The sequence below is a fragment of the Castor canadensis genome, chromosome 5, assembly GCF_047511655.1.
Source record: "Castor canadensis chromosome 5, mCasCan1.hap1v2, whole genome shotgun sequence".
NCBI lineage: Eukaryota > Metazoa > Chordata > Mammalia > Rodentia > Castoridae > Castor > Castor canadensis.
The window spans coordinates 30735000-30754545 of NC_133390.1; the positions used below are offsets into that span (position 1 = coordinate 30735000).

Here is a 19546-nt window from a genome sequence, read left to right on the forward strand (position 1 = left end):
TACAGAGAGCAATGTTTCCATGCAATTTCTAAGAATCCTTTAGCAGGTTTTAAACATTAACGGAAAACATTAAGGAACACTTGACACTCTCAGCCGGACTTGAAATTATACTGTGGGTGAGGACAGAACAGAGCTAAAAAAGGATTCAAGAATAAAGACTTGGCCACAAAACTCAGAGCTGGCCATTCCTCTTGTGTGGATTGTGTGTTTATGAATTTTATTCCCTGCAGAATACCAGGCTTCACAAAATGCTATGACTTGAAAATGAGCAAGTCACAGGGCATTCTTGTTTATTCAACATGCTCCAATTCATACCACTGGTTTATTTAGGTCATTTGCTGAGTGAATTTGCTTATACAGGGAGTTTTAGTGGAGGTGGGGGTGTAATCATGTCATTTTGGAATTATGAGCATACTGCAGGGAGGCCGTGTCAGCTTGCATGGCAGTAGCAGGGTGTCTCCCCACTGAGTTACTTCTTTCCCATTTCCCTTCTGTACAAAAGAAACCACTTATGCTTTGTCCCCCAAATATCACATTGCACCTTCTATTTGGCTAGTAACTGCCCTGTTTATTCTTACTATGTTGTCTTTGATTGTACAAAATATAATGACATATTTTCTTATAAATGAAAATTTGCCTTAAGATTTATTTAGTTTTTTATTCATATGAAGTTCAGAAAAATATGAAATTATAATTTTTTTGTCAGTAGCACGGTTTCAATTGGAAGGGAAAACATAATTTAAAACTGGCTTCAATATGAATGAAAACCTAATTAGAAAGTCCAGAGTTAGCAGTTTTCAGGCTTGACTTGTCCAGCCATGGCACAGAGAATCCAGATTTTGCTAGTTCATGTTCTAGTGTGCGTAGTCCCAGTTTCATGCTGATGGCATGGCTCAGAGCATAGCTGTCACCAACAGTCATTTACTTCAAGAGAAGACAGATGCTTCAGAAGTAGACTTTTAAGTCCTGAGCTGCATGACGATTGGTTCTACACCTGATCGTTGCTCATGTTGATTGTTGGTGGTGGTTTTGGTGGTAGTGTTGATAGAATTAAAGTAATAATGTGACAGTTGTAGGGTGGCTATCTTCTTTGTTTTCTTTAATCTATTTTAATATTTAACAATAAACACTATAATTTGTGCTACCAGTTTTGCTGATAGCATAAAATGTGCTGCCTATTTCATTGATTATTTCTGAGCATCTTGAAGTGTCTGGCTCATATTTTAAAGCTTTTAGGTTGTCAAGATAATTATTCTATCCCTTAAATCCAACAAACTGAAATTTCAAAATGACATTTTAACATTAAATTAAAACATTGCAGTTTAATAGGGATATGCATTAAAAGTTATTGAACAATACAAGGTAAGAGGAAAAGAGTAAGGAAGAGTAATACAGGAAGTTTGACAGATTAAAGTACAGTATATTTACAGGCAAAATACAAGGCATAACCCCACTGAACAAAGAACAGACACTGAAAAAATGAAGGACAGGAATGTAAAACTGGTGTTGTTAAGTGGAGGGTAGTAGCAAGAGGGGGAAGGTAAATTAAAAAGGTAAAGGAAGGTGAATATGGTTAAGGTACTTTCTATACATGTATAAATATGGACCATTGACTCCTCTCAAAGTCATTTTGCAAAGGGAGATGGGGAAAGGGAGAATAATGGAGGGGATGAACCAAACAAACCAGGGTACTATATATATGGAAACTGAACAATGAAACCCCATGTAAAACTATCATATTACTAATTAAAACTATTTTAAAGAGCTAGTTGAGTTGGTGAAGTTGGAAAAATATGGTCAATGTACTTTGTAAATGTGTATGAAAATTGAACACTGAACCCTGTTGATGAGGGAGGCTAATGAGGGAGGATGGTGGAGGGGTGAATCTAATTAAGATATATTGTAAACACATATAGAAATGTCACAATGAAAATCCTGTACCACTAATATATGCTAATAAAGGAGGTACACCTTAAAAATTGTGGTCTAGATTATATAAGAAAATATTGCAATATGCTTACTTCTTAAAGAGCAGTTCATTGATTCAACTAATGGAGAATTCCTAATTTTCTGTTGCTCTTCAATATGGGAGTCCTTTGGAAAGCGACTTAGTACAGTTTAAGTGTATAAAGAAGACTTTTCAAGTGAGTTGGAAGCTGATACTGAAGAATCAGGACACGTTTGAAAAAAGAATAAGCAAGTCTAAGTGAGCAAAAAGAGAGCTGAGGGTTGTTTTCAGGCAGAAAAATCATTATATACAAATGTGCAGTGATAATTTATTGTTCTTCTGTATGTCTGGTCTATGTAGGTTATGGAAATGTCTGTGATAAACCTGGTGATATAAGTAGGTACCTAATTCTAAACAATATATGAAGTCATATTAAAGATATACTTTTATATTAGCCACTAAAAATGTGAAAAAGGATTGACATCATCATGTTTTCATTTTAGAAAACTCACAATTGTTTCAGGAAGAGAAAAAAAATTCAAGTAGGATATTTTGCAGTGAGTTAAAGAAGTTTTATAAAAGTATTCTGATCTAGGTCAGTAGAAGCAGATCATGTTACAAATCAGTGTAGCATATGGTTATTTGAGATTTTAGTTTTAAGCACACTGAGTTCAAACCCTATAGTTATCTAACACAATAGAAAATGTTCAAGTAACCTATTAGGTGCCAGTGATGCCATCTTTGACACATGATGTGTAGTTAGAAAACATTACTTATTACAATAGAGTAGTTATATTATTTTGTTTTGTCTTTTAAAATTACTGGGGTATGATCTCAGGACCTTGTGCTCACTAGGCAAGAGCTGGGGTTTGAACCACACCTTCACCCTAGGATTGTTATTTTTAAAATAGAGATCAAAATTATCTTCATGTATACTTGCTAACTAAATGAAAAATCAGCTTTCAAACAAACATAAAATAAGTTCTAGGTACTGGATTGTAGCACTGTGATAGAGCATATGCTTAACCTATGCAAAACTCTGGTTTCAATTCCCAGCATCAAAAAACAAATTGCATTTATTTATTTGTTTATTTAATTATTATTATTGTTGTGCTGGGACTGCATTGTGACATTTATAAAAGTTCCTACAATATATCAAGTATATCATAGTTAAATTCACTTCCTTTATCAGTTTCCTTTATGCCTTCCATCCCCATTCCTGGAATAGTTTCAGCAAGTTTAATTTTTCCATTTACATACATTCAGCCATAAAGAAGAATGAAATTTTGTCATTTACAGGTAAATGGATGCAACTGGTGAACATCATCTTAAGTGAAGTTAGCCTGGATCAGATAGCCAAAGGCTGCATGTCTTCTCTCATATGTGAAATATAGACCTAATACAAATACAAGCGATATTATGAAAAATAGGTCATGCTAAGGGGAGATCACTAATGGGAGAGGGAGAGTGAAACAAAAAATTAAGAAGGTGAATATGGTTAATGTACTCTCTATACAATAATGAATATAGAATTTTTAAACCTGTTGAAATAATCATAAGAAGGGGACTAAAGTAGAAAGGAAAAAAATAGAGATGAACCAATTCAGGTTATAATAGAGATATGCATGGAAATGTCACATAGAAACTCCTTGTATAGCTATCTTAAACAAACAAAAATGTCATTATTTTCTTTTAAAAAACTGGAGAACAGGTGCTATCTGGGGGTTTGCTACCAGTGAGGGGGGAATGTGGGGGAGTGTGTAGAAAGTTGAACATGTCATAAATACTATGAACACATGTATGCAAATGGAAAAACCAAATTCTTATAGAAGACAATCACATAATTTCATGTATTATCCTTATACAAGACCAAAAATTCCTGAATAACTTTCAAAGTATTGTGATTTGCTGAAGTCTTGTATTAATAAGCTAACATGTGCACCAGATAAGTATCTGCTTGAGTTTTCCACTGAAAAACCCAGATGTGGCTGTGCCACCAGCTCCCACAGCTCAGACACATTTACAGGAACCTTTTGTTCAGAATCCTCTTAGTTGCCTTGGGTTTTCAACTGCTGCTAGTCAAACTTATTTAATTCCTTTTTAGATTACCTTTCTCATGATCGATTTAGTTTGTTTAACATTGCTTCTTTATTCAATGGTGTACATAATACATGTACCAATAATGTTTTCAGGCTTTACATTTCTAATAACTTTTCTTGAATGCTTGTATACACTGTGGTTCATAAATGCATTGTTCAGAAATCCATTTATTGTATACTTTCACTTTATTATTATTGCTAATTTATATTAATACACTAAGATGGAAATGTCTAAGTAATGACTACCTTCAACTGAGGTTAACAAAATAAAGATGAGTCTCTAGGACAGGAGGAAGTTTAGTATGTGAAATAATGGAGTTATGAGAAAGCAGAAGTCAAAGATGTAAGATCTAAAATCACAACTAGATATAAAGTTTGTTTGGGGCAGTATAGTGTTTACGCATTGCTTTATATAAATTGCCACAAAATTTGGTGGTGATTTGGGTCCTCAAGGGTTGTTGCTCTGAGGTCATCACAGTTTCTTGCTGAAGGCTGGCTGGAAGTTGCTCTCAGATCCCCACCAGTGGACCTCTCCATTTGATGAGAGACACAGAGAGCTAAGAAATAAAAGTCACAACCTTTTACAATCTAATCTCAAAACTGACATCCTATCATTTTACTTTTTTGTTAAAGGTTTTATTTGAGTGAAAGTAAAGAAACACATTTTACCCAAAGACTCGGTATAAATGAAATGGTATCACTAGGCACCAATGAGTTAGCTGAGTTATATACAAACCCCAAAGAGCATATTACAATTTGAAGAGGGTATAGTACCAATTATACCATTATCTCACCCTACTCTCTGACTGAATAGTCTGAAAGCCTAAAATTACAGTTGATGTTAGATTTCTTGGCTTCGTGTGCAAATTGGAGTCATTTTCCCTTTTTCTCTGAATGCATAAACACATGTTACATTGTTTAAAAGTAGCAGTCCTTACAGTTTGTTATGATGTTTTTCTTTTTTTCGTTCTCCATGTCAAAGGGCCTTTAAAAAACATTTTTGGATTGTTGTAAATCAGTGTAACATTGCATCTCTGAATGATTCCTGTTGGTCTTGAATAGCACTTGAGCTAAGGCTTTTTGGCATATCATTTGTTAGGGATAAGATCTGGGGAAGGTCCTTCAACTGGCCAGATGTACCCTTTTGGAACAGATTAAGGGTCTGCCAAAACACATTTGTTGCCAGTACCGGATATTGTAGGGGGGTTCATCACCCTGTTACCATATTTTTGCACTTCTTAACATTGTGTAAATAGGCAGCTGTTCTGTATTTAGAATATGAATTAATCCCCAGCTTGGTCTCCCTAGAGAATATACCTGCAAGAGGAAACCACAGTGTTAATACTTTCTTATAGCTTGCATCAATGTCACATTTAAATGCACATTTCCCTCAGCTCACTTAGAAGCAAACCCTTATGTATATGAGTCACACCTTTCTTGCTAGTTAGACAAGGGGACTAAAAATGTGCAGCTCTGGGTGCTAACATGGAACAAATTTCCTTAGCAGTTAAAGCAGTAAATTAATCAGTGTATAAGCTGAGAGTGAACAATTTGTGCTGAATGCTTTCTTACTGCTCCTTCAGTAGGAAATAAGTTTCTCTAATCTGGAAAAGGGCCATGACTTCATTAACATGGAAAATTGTATTAAAGGATGTGTTGCAAGAGACAAGAAAAAAAGCCTAGAAAGTCACTCAGTTGTCTCTCTGGAGCTATTTTCAGGACAGAGATTTTTATTTACTTGGAGAATGACAATTAACCTTGAGACTCGGCACAACAAGGGAGCGGAGTGCTGAAGTGGGTCTCATTACAGGCCAAGGAAGGTAGTTGGTTTGACCTAATCCAAATTTGCAGCAGGTGATTTACATTACACACCACCTCAAGCTGCCTAATGTTGACTGCAGACAGCATATATATGCATGTACACATATATCCCAGTATAAATCCGTGTACACATATATACATATATGCATAAACACACACGAACACACAAACATATATGTGTGTATATATAGTGTATATACAATTCATGCATGTACAAATATGTATTTGCTTTAAACTTACATACTTTAAAATAAAACTTGCCAATGTTGGAATATCAAAGAATAGGAAAAGGAGATGCAGTTGGCAAAAGTGAGTTTGGTTGAGGCACATGGTACATGAGCTAGCCTCAACTACATTTTGCATATTTGTCCTAAAATAGTCACATCTATGTTTGTTAAATAAACCCAGCTTTTTGCAGTCTAGACTTTTATCTTGCCAGCAGCTGAAAAGCACACGCTGACAGGTAGGTGACATTTGGAAAGCCATACATGCCAGATTTTCAGAGGTTACAGCGGAGGTTCAACCTGCTGTTCTCCTTAATGAGAGGAGGGGAAATTCAGACTGGCAAAACTGCTATAAGGGACATCTCTGCTCTCGATGTCACGCTGCACAGATGTCACTTGGCAGGTGGAGATAGAGAGAATGAAAATGCGGCCCTGTGTATGTGGGTGCTAGTGCGTTACAAGGGTGAACAATGAGTTTGTCTGCTGAAGTGCGGATCTTGTCCATATTCGTGTCATGAGAAAGGCCTTTCTCAGAGCTCTCACTACAGTCCCCCTCACAGACCGACACACACATATGCTCTCAAACCATGTGCTCATGGCTTGCATCAGGTTTTAGTTCATCTTTAACATCTATTTGAATATATTTATATGTATGGGTTTTTTTTATAGAAAATAGAATCATACTATATGGATTCTTCCATATCTTGCTTTGTAGTTAAATCTCAAAACTATGCCATAAATATTTCCTTTTATTTCCCTTAGACTCACTTCACTTTTAGTAGTGGATTCTAGAGCAAAGGTAGCAGTGATACAATCAGCTGTTCTCCTACTGATGGGCATTTAGGTTGGACCTAAAATATTTTAAGATGGGCCTGGCTATTTTCCCTGTAAATATCCAGGTTTTTGTTGTTGTTGTTGTTACCAGAACAGACTTGAAGTTGCAAAGGCAAGAGAAAACTAAAGTTACTGTCATTAAGTTTTTTTTTTCATACAATTATTTTTCTTCAGTGTTGAGAGATGACTTCCGGCAAAACCCTACAGATGTAGTAGTCGCAGCTGGAGAGCCTGCAATTCTAGAATGCCAGCCTCCACGGGGACACCCCGAACCCACCATCTACTGGAAAAAAGACAAAGTTCGAATTGATGACAAGGAGGAAAGAATAAGTGTGAGTAAAATTACAATGAAGAACTAAAGTGATTGAATTTCACAGCTAAAAGTGGATATTTTTTATTCCTTAACATATTATTAATAAAATTGTATTTAAATGTTAATTATCATTTATACCATATTGAAAGGAGTTAAAACCAAAAATTATACAAATCAAGTGTACATGATATATTAATAATTGCGCAAATTTGAATTTGTATATGCATCCTTGTGGTGTGATATCAATGTTTTAGCCCTTCAAAAACTTCTTTTGCTCTTTTATACTTTGCACATGAAAGTGTAAATGATAGCCATAAAGCATGTTCACTACATCTCAGTCGGCACCATTTTCAACATTGTAAGAGGAAACATCTGAAGTGATAAACATGCTATACTTTTCCAGTTTTTCTACCTAAATACAACTTATAAGAGCAGGAGATTTAAAAGATACAATTGAAATAAATAAAAATGATTGATTCTTCAGTTTATCTCATATAGAAAATATTCTGTTGCCAAAGGAAATTAATCAGATTCATCACTTAAGATTCAAAATGTGTTATCAAGAAGAGGAGGGGGAAAGACGGTGGGGGAGGGGGGGAGGGGGGAAATGACCCAAATGATGTATGCACATGTGAATAAATGAATAATTAAAAACAAAAATTAAAAAAAGAAACTATTAAGGTGTAGTGTAAGAAATGGCATGTAATCATTTTACATTTTAAGACAGTTCACTTAATATTTGTAGGTGAAATATATAAAGGAGAACACGTCCAGTGAAATAGAATATATCTTTTGATATTACTTAGTAGGACACATTTTTAGATTCACTACAATGGCTAAGAACAAATGTATTTTATTTAAAACAATGTTTCATTTGACTGGACCTATGTGTCATTTCAATCAAAAGTTCACAAAATTTTAATGTTACCTTTAAAAATATTTATTACAAATGAGAATTTCTCCCATGTGCCCATTTAAATTACAACATAACACAGAACTGGTAAGTTATGTAAGAGATCATAAATATTCATAAGTTTCTGGCTTTACTGTTAGCACTGTGAAGATCTACACTGTTATTTAGTTTTTAATGGTGTGTTAGGTACCAGACTTTTGAAAATGGGCTATTTGAGTTTTGCTTTGTAACAAACAAATTTAGTACCTTATTAAAAGAAAATATTTAGAACATGATTCTACAGGAAAGCTGATAGTCTACTCAGAGTTAGCTTGTTTGATCTCTGATAGACTTTCTCATCCTTTGATAAGTTGTTTAAAGGTGTGCTGGTAGTTGACTGATCTAAAATGACCTTGTGTGGAAATTAGTTGACTCTCAGATGGATATATCAGTTCTCTTTCTCATGATCTCTAATTCTCCAGCAGGTAAATTCAGGCTGGTTCTATGGTCTTAGGGATCCTATGATAAGCAAGAGAAGGCAAGTCCCAATACGCAAACATGGTTTTTGTTTGTTTTTTGCTTTCTTTTCTGTTGAAACATTTGCTTTTAGTTTCATTGGTCAAATCAAGGTTAATGCCAGGCTCTGCTTCAAGATGAAGAGAAATCACCTTTATGATGATTTTTATAACCTACCAAGCTACCATAATTGATATAAGTGAGGACAGATTAATGGGTTTTTCTTTATATATATTATATATATATATATATATATAATATATATAAAGAGTTGAAAATCTCTTTCTATGACACAACAAATTTAAGAGCTTGAACTATCTATGATAAGAAAAAACCTTCATGAGTTTTGTTTACTTATAAAATTAAATAATGATAGAGGAAACCACAATTTTAAATTCATGTTTCTTTGTGAGAACAGTTAATCATGATAGAGTTAAAATTGTTTGAAGTAGATTAATACCAAAAAGGGGGAAAATACTAGGGAAAAGTACGAGTAATGACACTTTCTGACAACCTAATTCTGATTTAATATTGTCTTTGCAAACAGACATTTTAATACTGCATTTGCTCATTTAGTCAGCAAATGATTCTCATTTGAGAAATATTTATGGCATACTTATTAAACATGAATGATCTATATCAATTTGTACTCATCATTCTTTAAATTTCAATTTTTTTTATCTAACCTGCCCTCCTCACCAAAAATCATTTCTTAAATACTTTGACCCAGAGTGCTTTCTTAAATACAAACAAGATTAGACAATATGGTTAACACTAGCAATTGGAATGTAAGGTCCAGAAAGCCATGATTTTCATTATTTAGCTTGTTACTATATCTTGGGCCTTACAGGTTCTCAATAAATACTTGGTGAACCAACCCTCTAAGTCAGCTGGATTTCATTATATTATCCAAAGCAGACATCTAGTGTTGCTTTTTGATGACAAATGGCAATAGCAATTCATTCCACAGAATCTCAATGTAAAGATAAACCCCTGGAATTTAGTGGAGACTGTCATGTCACAAGTTTCAAAAAATGATTAAGCAAGAGAGAAGAAGGCTGCTTTACAGAAGCATTCCCTAAGAAGGGAGTATCAAGACTTACACTGAGGTTGAATTAAGAAAAGAAAACACACACACAGATGCCGAAATACTGGGAGAGTTTTGTGTCTTAGACACAACTGTTTTCTTCTGCAAAGAGAATGTTGTGGAAAAGTATGCATAATTTTTAATTAGTGGTCCTTTCTTCCTTTTTTTCCCTTTGGTTTAATTTTAACAGATTCGTGGTGGGAAACTGATGATCTCCAATACCAGGAAAAGTGATGCAGGAATGTATACCTGTGTTGGCACCAATATGGTGGGAGAAAGAGACAGTGACCCAGCAGAGCTGACTGTCTTTGGTAAAACTCTCTTTTGAATTACCAATTGCTATTTATGACTACTTTTCCTTTGAATTTGACATTTTTAGCTATAAAATAAAGCCCAAATATGGACTTATTACCTATCATAATAATGATTAGATTTTTTGTCTTTCTGATGAAAACTCTTATGTTAAGAAAAAAAAATTGAAACATCAATCCATCTATGTCTTTCATGTATTAATCAGAGTATTCCTTTTATAAAAATGCACAAAAATGCTAATTCTAAGTGCCTTTGAGATAATACATCCCTCTAAAGTTTATCACTCTTTACACTGTGATGATTTTATCAAGTATTAGTTATATATACATATATATAAATAGATATGTATGCACACATATATTTAGACATATATATATATATACACACACATACATACCTATAGATAGATATGTGAATAAAGGTACCTTAATAAAAATTTTCCCTTCTGTAGATATTATGTGATTTTTTTAAGGTGTAAAAGATTATTCTAATATTCAAAATATTTTTCTGTGGCAATAAATTAATCACCTAATTCTGATCCTTATTAATGGTTATTACTCCAGGACTTATACAAATTTAGCATCAAATTCCTGCATAGGTCCCTGAAGGAGCTCCTTTTGCAGCTTGTAAGGTACCAACCCATGGTGTAATAGGAGTGCCATAATGGAAGGAGACATATTGTGATTTCCATTATATTTTCAGGGTTAAGGTTGTGTTTTATCAATATGTACCAGAGTGCATACCTCTCTTTTCAATCTCTCTGAATTCCAAGTAATCTCTGCTAATACTCCCTGTGGATATTAAGCAGCTTGAAGTCCCAAATGACAAAGCCAAGAGAAATCCCAAAATTCATTAAAGGAATTAAATAGTAAAAATAAAATTGTTCAAAGTACAGATGTAAATTTCTGTCCTGCAGAGCTCAGACAACTATCAGTTTTATTCTAAGTTGTATTCAGTCATCTCTAAGAGTCTCAAAATGTGCTCTACACTGTAATGAATAAAATACAGTTTTGCCTGGTAAACTGTGAAATTAGTGGTCACTGAACATTAGCAGTGAAAGCCTCCAAGTATAGCTTTCTATTTAAAGAAACACTCATTGCTGTTTTTTCTATAATTACCACAGGCTTTGGAGTAGAAAAACACTGCATTTTAGCAGTGTAGACTTCAGAAGGAAATCAAAAGGGTTTAACATCATTACCCAAGCAATTAAACTTACAAATAATGTGTTTATATTATGAAATATTTACCCTACTTCCCCTAAAGACATTTTAAGAATGGCAGGAGACCCCTAAACATGCCAAGAGTTACTGGGAAACTTCTAAATTAGTTTAAAATAGCTATCAACTGAAGACATTGAATTTGTCCAGAGGCAGTTCCTCTGGAAGAATTGATTTAGGAAGCTGAGAAATGTTTATCTACTGGTGTAAACTAGTCAGAACTGACCTGAGGGGTTATAAGTACAATATTAAGTTGAGGGTAAAACTACAGTTCCATCATTGATAACAAACAACATCCAAACTCAGAAAAAATAGAATACAAAAGTGATGACTCATATTAAGGATGTGACAAGAATTGTGTGAGAGCTTTTCTGTGCCTTGACTTTCTACTCGTTTTTTTTTTAGTTAAAAACTATCATCTTTACTTCCTTTTCTTTGGTGGCAATGGGGTTTGAACTTTGGGATTTGTACTTCCTTCTTTTTTTTTTTTCTAATTTTTAAAAATTTGTTTATTCATTTATTCACTTGTGCATACATTGTTTGGGTCATTCTACCCCCCCACCCCCTCCCTCCCACTCCCCCCTTGCTTCCAGGCAGAACCTGTTCTGCCCTTATCTCTAATTTTGTTGAAGAGAAGACATAAGCAATAATAAGAAAAAAAAAGTGTTTTTGCTAGTTGAAATAAGGATAGCTATACAGAGAGATTCCTAACATTGCTTCCATGTACAAATGTGTTACAACCCAAGTTGATTCATCTCTACTTCACCTTTTCACTGGTTCCCCATCCCCTTCCCATACTGAACTCTGTCACTTTAAAGTTTCTGTATTAATTCCTCTGCAGTGGGGATATCAAACACTTTTCTGTTTTGGGTTTCCTACCTATCCCCATACCTCCCGTATGTGCTCTCCCTTCTTAAACAACATAAAATGGTGTTCTGTTCATGATGAGTCTTCTTTTATTTCATTTTCTGGCTTTTACATCCAGGACATGTTTTTAAATAAACTTCTTTATTTTTTCATGGTTAAATATTATCATTTCTGATCTAATGCTTATAAACTTGATTACATTGGACAATCCACCTCCACAATTTTATTTTTATGTCAAAACAATTCCACTTTAAACTATCTGGCTACTATAACAGCTTTGTAGCTATTGTAAGTCTTAAAATATCCTTTGCAACTTAATCTTTAAGATATGTTCTACGGAAAAAAGTACTTGATGTTATTTCGTTATTCGAGATATGTAATTCACTTATTAATGACAAGAATAACCAGAAAGGAATAAAAGTTCTTTTCCTATACAAGCCATGCACTTTCTGAAAAGTATTTCTGAGAAAAAGAAATTCTCCATTCTTCAATGATTTTGATTTAGTAAATATGCATGGACTTAGAAACATGTTATAGTTTGAATTTTTACTTTAGATCTTAAAAATGTGCCCTTTTGACAAACCCATGAGCGATGTAGTTTCAAAAAGTTTTACTATCATACTTCATGAACCAGTTCTTGTGTTTGTCCTTCTGCAATATTTTCTGTTCATGAAACAGTATTCTGGTTAAGTGGGCATGATAAAATATAAAAATTGTATTTTAATAGCATGATTTAAAATAACACTAAAATCTACAGCTATTCTAGATACTTCCATAAAGAACACCTTCCCCTGCAGTTTAAATATGTTAAGGATTAAAGACACTAAAGTCAGAAAAACTTGAATTGAAATACATAACTAAATTTCTAAGTTTTATTTTAACTGTTTTTTAAAAAACAAAGGAAAATCATGTAAATTTTTCCCGATTTTTAAATGTTTGTCAAAATAATGCATGAAAACAGATTTTTTTGCATAACAATGACAATATGTATTGTGTTAAAAACTATAATGAAATATAGAAATATCTTGCCCCTACTTCTCCAACACATACACAAGTACTCACTATTATAATAATTTGGTCCACTTATACCTTACTTAATCCACCTTCATACTTTCAGTTTCCTTTTTTCCTTATTTCCAGTATACTCACTTTAGAAACATTGATTATGTTAAAATTCAAATATTTGTGTTATTATAATCATGTAAGTGTTATCAACTGTGAGCTGAATATTATACAGTTATGGTTACGTTTCTCTCCTGGCATTATATGGTTTTATGTGAATTAATAATAAATCCATTTTTCGTATTTACTTAGTTTTGTCTGTACATGTCATGAATTCTATACCTTCCTAATAGAAATTTTAAAATCGTCTACATTTTAAAATACACATTACTTATTACGTGTCCTCTCATTATGACCCACCTGGAGATCACAGATCTTCTGCCCAACCTAACTGGGTTGGATATGGTTTCAAGTTGCTCAGGAAACCTCTGTCCTGATGTTTTTTCTTTAATTCTGGATTATCTATTTCCTTCATACTGTAATTGTTTTTTGATTGGTTAATTCATCTATTCAGAAGTGTTTCTCTCTTACTTTCTGCTTGGCTAGAGCCTGGAGCACATTCCAAAACAAATTGCTATTATTCTATCCAGAATTTAAGTTACAGAATTATAGTGTAATTTCTTTCCTTCCTTCTTTCTTTTTTTTCTTTTTCTTTTTTTTTGCTAAGAGTATATGTATATATAATCAGTTTTCTTTTCAGGTCTTTTTTTTTTCTTTCCAAATGTTTAGTACTATCTCTATATTCCAGTGTTCAGAAATGTTTTAATTCTGTGCCTGGATTCAGCACTTTTTAATTTTCCTGTCGATACTCAGGGTGAGCAATCTCAATCAGTCCAAAATTACCTGGCTAAAACAAACTCAATGAAATTTTCTCTGTTCTTTCTATTCCGTGTCTCTATCAAACATGTATTTGTTAATTAGATGTTAAAATTTATAAATATTTATTTTGTTTAATTCTTTCTGTTGATAACATCCTGTTCTTTTTTTCAGGTATATTTTCACTTCTTTTATCTCACACAATTTTAATAACATTTTTTAAAAGTTATGTGTTTGGGATGCTGCCCTACCAATATTTCCCCTGCTTCTTTGCTGCCTGCCACCTCCTCCCTGCATTGTTTGGTCTACTACACATGGAAAACTTTCTTCAAATAACATGTGGACTATTGTTCGTTTATATTTCATTGCTATTTACTAAAAATATGATTGTAAACTTTGGCCAGTTGATGGATTTTTTTTTTTTTTTTTTTTTTTTTACTGTTCTTGCTGTGAACTAGCCACTTGAGACCAGGGCTGATGATGTTGATTTTAGTATTTGGGTGAGAGATAACCATTGATAGAGAGCAGCTGAGATATACAGAGATAAAATTATGAAGGAGGATATCTCAAACCAAACTTTAAGGAATATTTATGTAATATTCTGTAAGTTTCATGTAAGAATTGAAAATATATGGTGTTCTTAATTATTAATATGGATTTAGGAGCAATAGTTTTTTCTTGAGTATATTTCTCGAACACCTACTATGTGCTAAACCCTGTTTAAATACTTCAACATACTGACTGGTAAGGTGAATAGACAGGATGCATGTTTTCAAGTGGACATTCTTGTAATATCAGAAGTAACATAAATGTTGCTTCTAAAATATGATGACAGAGGCAATTTTTTCCTTTGTGAACATTTACTTGTGTTGGTCTTTGCTTCCTAGTGTGATTTCCCTCAGATAAAGAAAATTCCCCCTCTGCATATATGCCGAGTTAAGCAAAAGGAGACCTGCTGGGCCAGCTATCTGACTTCCTCGTTTAATAGACTGCAGTGTGGCAGGTCTTGCTGGAGCTGCTGAAGTCATGACAAGGTTTACAAGCTGTGGTTACCTCTAATGTCTTTTTATTGCATAGTTTTGTTCTTACAAGACTGAAAGGACTCTTCCTGTACAATTATTGCCACAACACTACTTTTATAGCATCAAGTGAAGTTTATTTTAAAATTGCTGCAGTCACTCTAGAAATAGCTGTCATGGCACAGCCATTGGCAACTTTACAACCATTTTCAATGACTGCATATAGTTGAAAAGAAACTTTTTTATGTGGGTAATAGTTTCCTTCATTGTATATAAAATAAGAAACTTAAGAGATGTTATGTAAGTACAATTTGGGTTTACAGTAGTTTGCATTAAATTGAACATTTTGCTTTCTAATAATGTTGACAAAACTACAATGAGACTTGGCATTTTATTTTATTATAGCTGTATGTAAGGTTGGATTTTGCAGAATGCCAATTTGGAACTAAATAGACAGCACTGCTCGAGAGCTGTACTTTACAAAGTAACACACTGGCAAACAACACTACTATCTCAAGGGAGATTAACCTCCTAAGCAAGTTATACAGGTGATTCAAATTCAGTTAATCTCACAGAAAAAAAAGTGTTCATTGCATTGGCAAAAACATTGCCTCTGATCACTCCACAGCTATATAATTAGGGATCAGCCCATGCAGAGTAACTCTATTGTAATTGATAAGCAATTTGTCTAGAGCCCCTGAGATTTCTCCCCCTTTTTTTTAGTATGTGGTCAGACATAAGGTGATACCGTGGAAAAAATCTGTGACCTTATTTTGACATGTTTTAAAATTAAGTTTGCTTGTTGTTCAGTAGATCAAGATTTTCATATATATCTCTTAATTGTACAGAGCTCATGAGTATAAGCTTCATGGACATTAATGGGTATTGAATGTTCTACTTACCAATTTACTAGATTGTTCCATTATCAACTTAGTTTCTCACCTTCCTAATTTTCCATTTCTTTGCAGCAAGACACTTTCTTGTAGCTTTTGCAATTATGTCTAAAAGGAGTTTGGCTTATAGTTGGCTTATGATAACAGGACCTGCTGAAAATGCAAAGCATTGAAGTGTTTTTTTTTCCATTTGTACAACTTCTTTAGTCTTTAATATTTGTTTCTGATTCTCAGATTTTATGAAATAAAGCCTGCCTAATGAAAGTAGAAAACAATTCTTTACAAAAATTTTCCTTAAATTTAAAGCATATTAGTTAAACCCATAGTTTTTAACATATTTTTTCTGTAGGCAATTAAGAAAATTATAAAGCAGAAAGTGAGTTTAATATAATTAACATAAAACATTGGGATAATAACTAATAGAATTTAGAGATATTTACTGGAATGGGGGGTATGGAAATTCTCAGAGTAATACTTACTTTTAAAGTTTGTGGACAATCTCCTGTATATTAGTAAATTCCATGTTACATTGCTGGAAATCAAAACCTATGACACAGCAATGTCAAATTCATCTTGATATGTCATGTGTATTCAAATGATTTTCATCTCTGTTATTCTTGGCATTCATCTTTTACTATTAATTGAATTACATTTTCTACCATGTGCCAATGTCAGACTTCCAAAACTTGTATACCACATCCTCTCTGTGGTTATCCAATTGCTAAGCAACTGGACTCTGCTTGAGGACAGAAGGACAAAAAGAAAGATCATTGTGAAGTTCTCTATTCCTTCTGAGTTCATCAGAACAGCAGTGGGAGGTCCTATATCATTCTTCTTTTCGAAATAATAAATCGGGTGCTCCCACATGGCCCCATATAAACCAACGAGGCTTAGAACACATATAATAACAAAAAACAAATCTTTAAGGAACCTATCCATGTCCCCTTGAGGAAGAGAAAATTTAGTCTTGTGTAACATTTGCTCTTTAGATTAATTACATGTTGCAGTATTGTGACTGGTACATGCTAAGGGAAGCACACAGAAACTTTCCCTAAATACACATATACTGTTTTGCATTTATTTTACACTCGTGTAATGTCATGGAAATGTTGCATTTGAGATAGGTAACTTCACTAGTGACTTCACAGATTTTCAGTGCACGCATTTGCTGTATTTTTTCTAAAATTCCTTGTTGTCCAGTACTGATAACATTACTGAACTTCTATGAACTTATTCTACCATAATCATCAATTATCAAAGCTCTTTATTGTTCTATATTATTATGTACTGTAGAGCATCTTCAAGCAATGATTATTTTTGTTCTTTTCAATATTTGCACCTTCTTTTTCTTACTGACTACTAATATTGGCATGTTCCTCTTGTGACTGACTTCAATCAATATGACTTTCATATCTTATTTCTTTTAAAAAGTATTGGCATTTAATTTAACAAAAATCATTATATACTTATGAAATTGCTTTTGATTCCTTCTATTAATGTATCTAATGCAAGTGATATATGTGCAGATATTATAATTTTTTTCTTTCCTTTTCTTGTGTATAAGTAGCCTCCTTTATTGTATTAATTCAAAATAATTTTCACTTAAATTAACACAAACTGACTAACAATGACTTAAACATAAGAAGTTTGTTTCTAACTACCATACATATACACACATGAGTACACACATGCACATTTTATACACCAACATGTTAAATTTTATTAAATGGAAAGCTGAGACTCTCTCTAGACTTACCTTTTTCACCCTATGCATTTGATTGAATGCACAGGGTAAAAAATCAGTTTTGAAATTCTTAAGTCCACCACCTTTTCCATAATCCCAGAATCACTGTCAATTTAAACTGAAATATCTCACAATAACCCTTGACCTAATTCATTGCTTCATACTTCTGTTCTATTTCATCTTTCACAAATCTGTCACTATGACCTTTCTTATATTCTTATTAAAACTTGCTGCATTGTTCAAAATCCTTCAACTACTCCCTATCACCTGAGGTCAGAATTCACATTCTGGACATGGCACACAAACCCATCATGGTCATGCTTATATGCTAGCTTCATCTTCTTCCACTTTTCTGATGAAACCCTGCAGCTGGCTATTCACCAGTCACCAAGTTTGAAGCCAGGCATAAGAGAGACAGTATTTACCTATGCTGAGTGATGAATGCATTAGGAAAGATTGCTCCATCTTTTTCCTTCATATGTCAGGTTACAGTACAATCCTCCCATTAACATCATTGGGGGCTAAGATGATCTCCTCTTGATAAATCATTTTTCAATCTCAAATGATATCATTAGTGGTTTAGTCCTCTTTAAACCTGGGTTATTACAGGTTTTATAAGAATGGGATGAATAGCCTTACCTGATAGCACAGAAAAAGAAAATCCTACTTCCTATACTAATGACTCATTTGTACTATTAACATTTTAAGCACCCATAAAATATATTAATTCTATTGCCTACATACTGTCAGAAACAACAGTTCAGTATCAAGTATGCTTTCCTTAAAATAGCTGTGTTGGGCACATAATGTCTATAATTCAAAAGCGTAACACAAAATTATTGCATCCAACCCACATATTTGTTCTCTGGTCTAGAATAAATATTTTGCTGTAAATTAATTCTGGTTACTTAAAATTGTTAGAAGCAACCATGACTTTTTCTAGTTTTTATGGATTGTTTGTAAATTTAGCATTAAAAACTTTCCATGATAAAATCCTATTTTCTTTGCTTTATAGCGTAGAATTTTGGAGTCTCAGAATACTGATATAATGGAACATTTGTAAGTCTGTGTTTTTTTAAAAATTTAATTAGCGTGTAATAGCTGTACGGGGGAGACATTGTGATTTTACATATATGCTTGCAATATATCTTAGTTTGATTTACCCCCTCTGTACTTCTTCTTCTCTCTCCCCTTCTTAGAACAATTTCAACAGGTTTTATTCTTCTATTTTCATATACGGATACGAAATACACCCACCATGTTCACCCTCATTCCTTTTTTTCCTTGTGCCCACCCACCTTCCACTGATACCCAATCTCAGAAAAGACCGATTTTTCCCTCTGCAGGTGTGTGTTTTGAAGAAAAAATTGATACCTATTGTCTAATTCTCTATGGAGAGGTACAATTGTCTTACTTCTGAATGTCAGTGATTGTTGACTTTCTTGCAACAGAATATTTCCCTTGCAATTTACACATGTGTTCTATAAATATGGATCATGATTTAGTCAATAAAATCATATAGTCCCATTGTCTGTACTTACTGTATGTTATTTTAAGTAATTTGTTTTCCTGCAAAATATGTTTCAGTTTTGTGCCACTATATTCATAATTCTAAATAGGAGGTTTGAAACTAAAGTCCTAAGTAGCTAACTATGGCCAGATGGCCAGGTAAATTGTGTTAGTTCCCTGTGGATCTCATCTTTCTTTTCATTGACTTAGTTCTCTTTCTACTTCAATAAGTAGAAAAATTGGACTTGCCTATGATTTGGGAAGACTTGTGCTAATAAAATTTGTCATGATGTTTCTAATGTCAAATCATTATCAAAAATTAAAGAAACTGGAAAAGAATTAGAACTGTTTATGGATACATTAAATTGCCATT

The 19546-nt window shown here is 33.4% G+C and overlaps 1 protein-coding gene across 24 annotated transcripts in view; it reads left to right on the plus strand.

Moving 5' to 3' along the window:
• The window catches only part of Robo2 (roundabout guidance receptor 2), a 1713446-nt gene that overhangs the window by 1536996 nt on the left and 156904 nt on the right, over window positions 1–19546 (plus strand). For all 24 annotated transcript variants that reach the window (XM_074072902.1, XM_074072901.1, XM_074072897.1 and 21 more), the window contains 2 exons: window positions 7101–7258; window positions 9925–10045. In XM_074072902.1, coding sequence (XP_073929003.1) covers window positions 7101–7258; window positions 9925–10045 — 279 coding nt within the window. The remainder of the gene's footprint in view (window positions 1–7100; window positions 7259–9924; window positions 10046–19546) is intronic.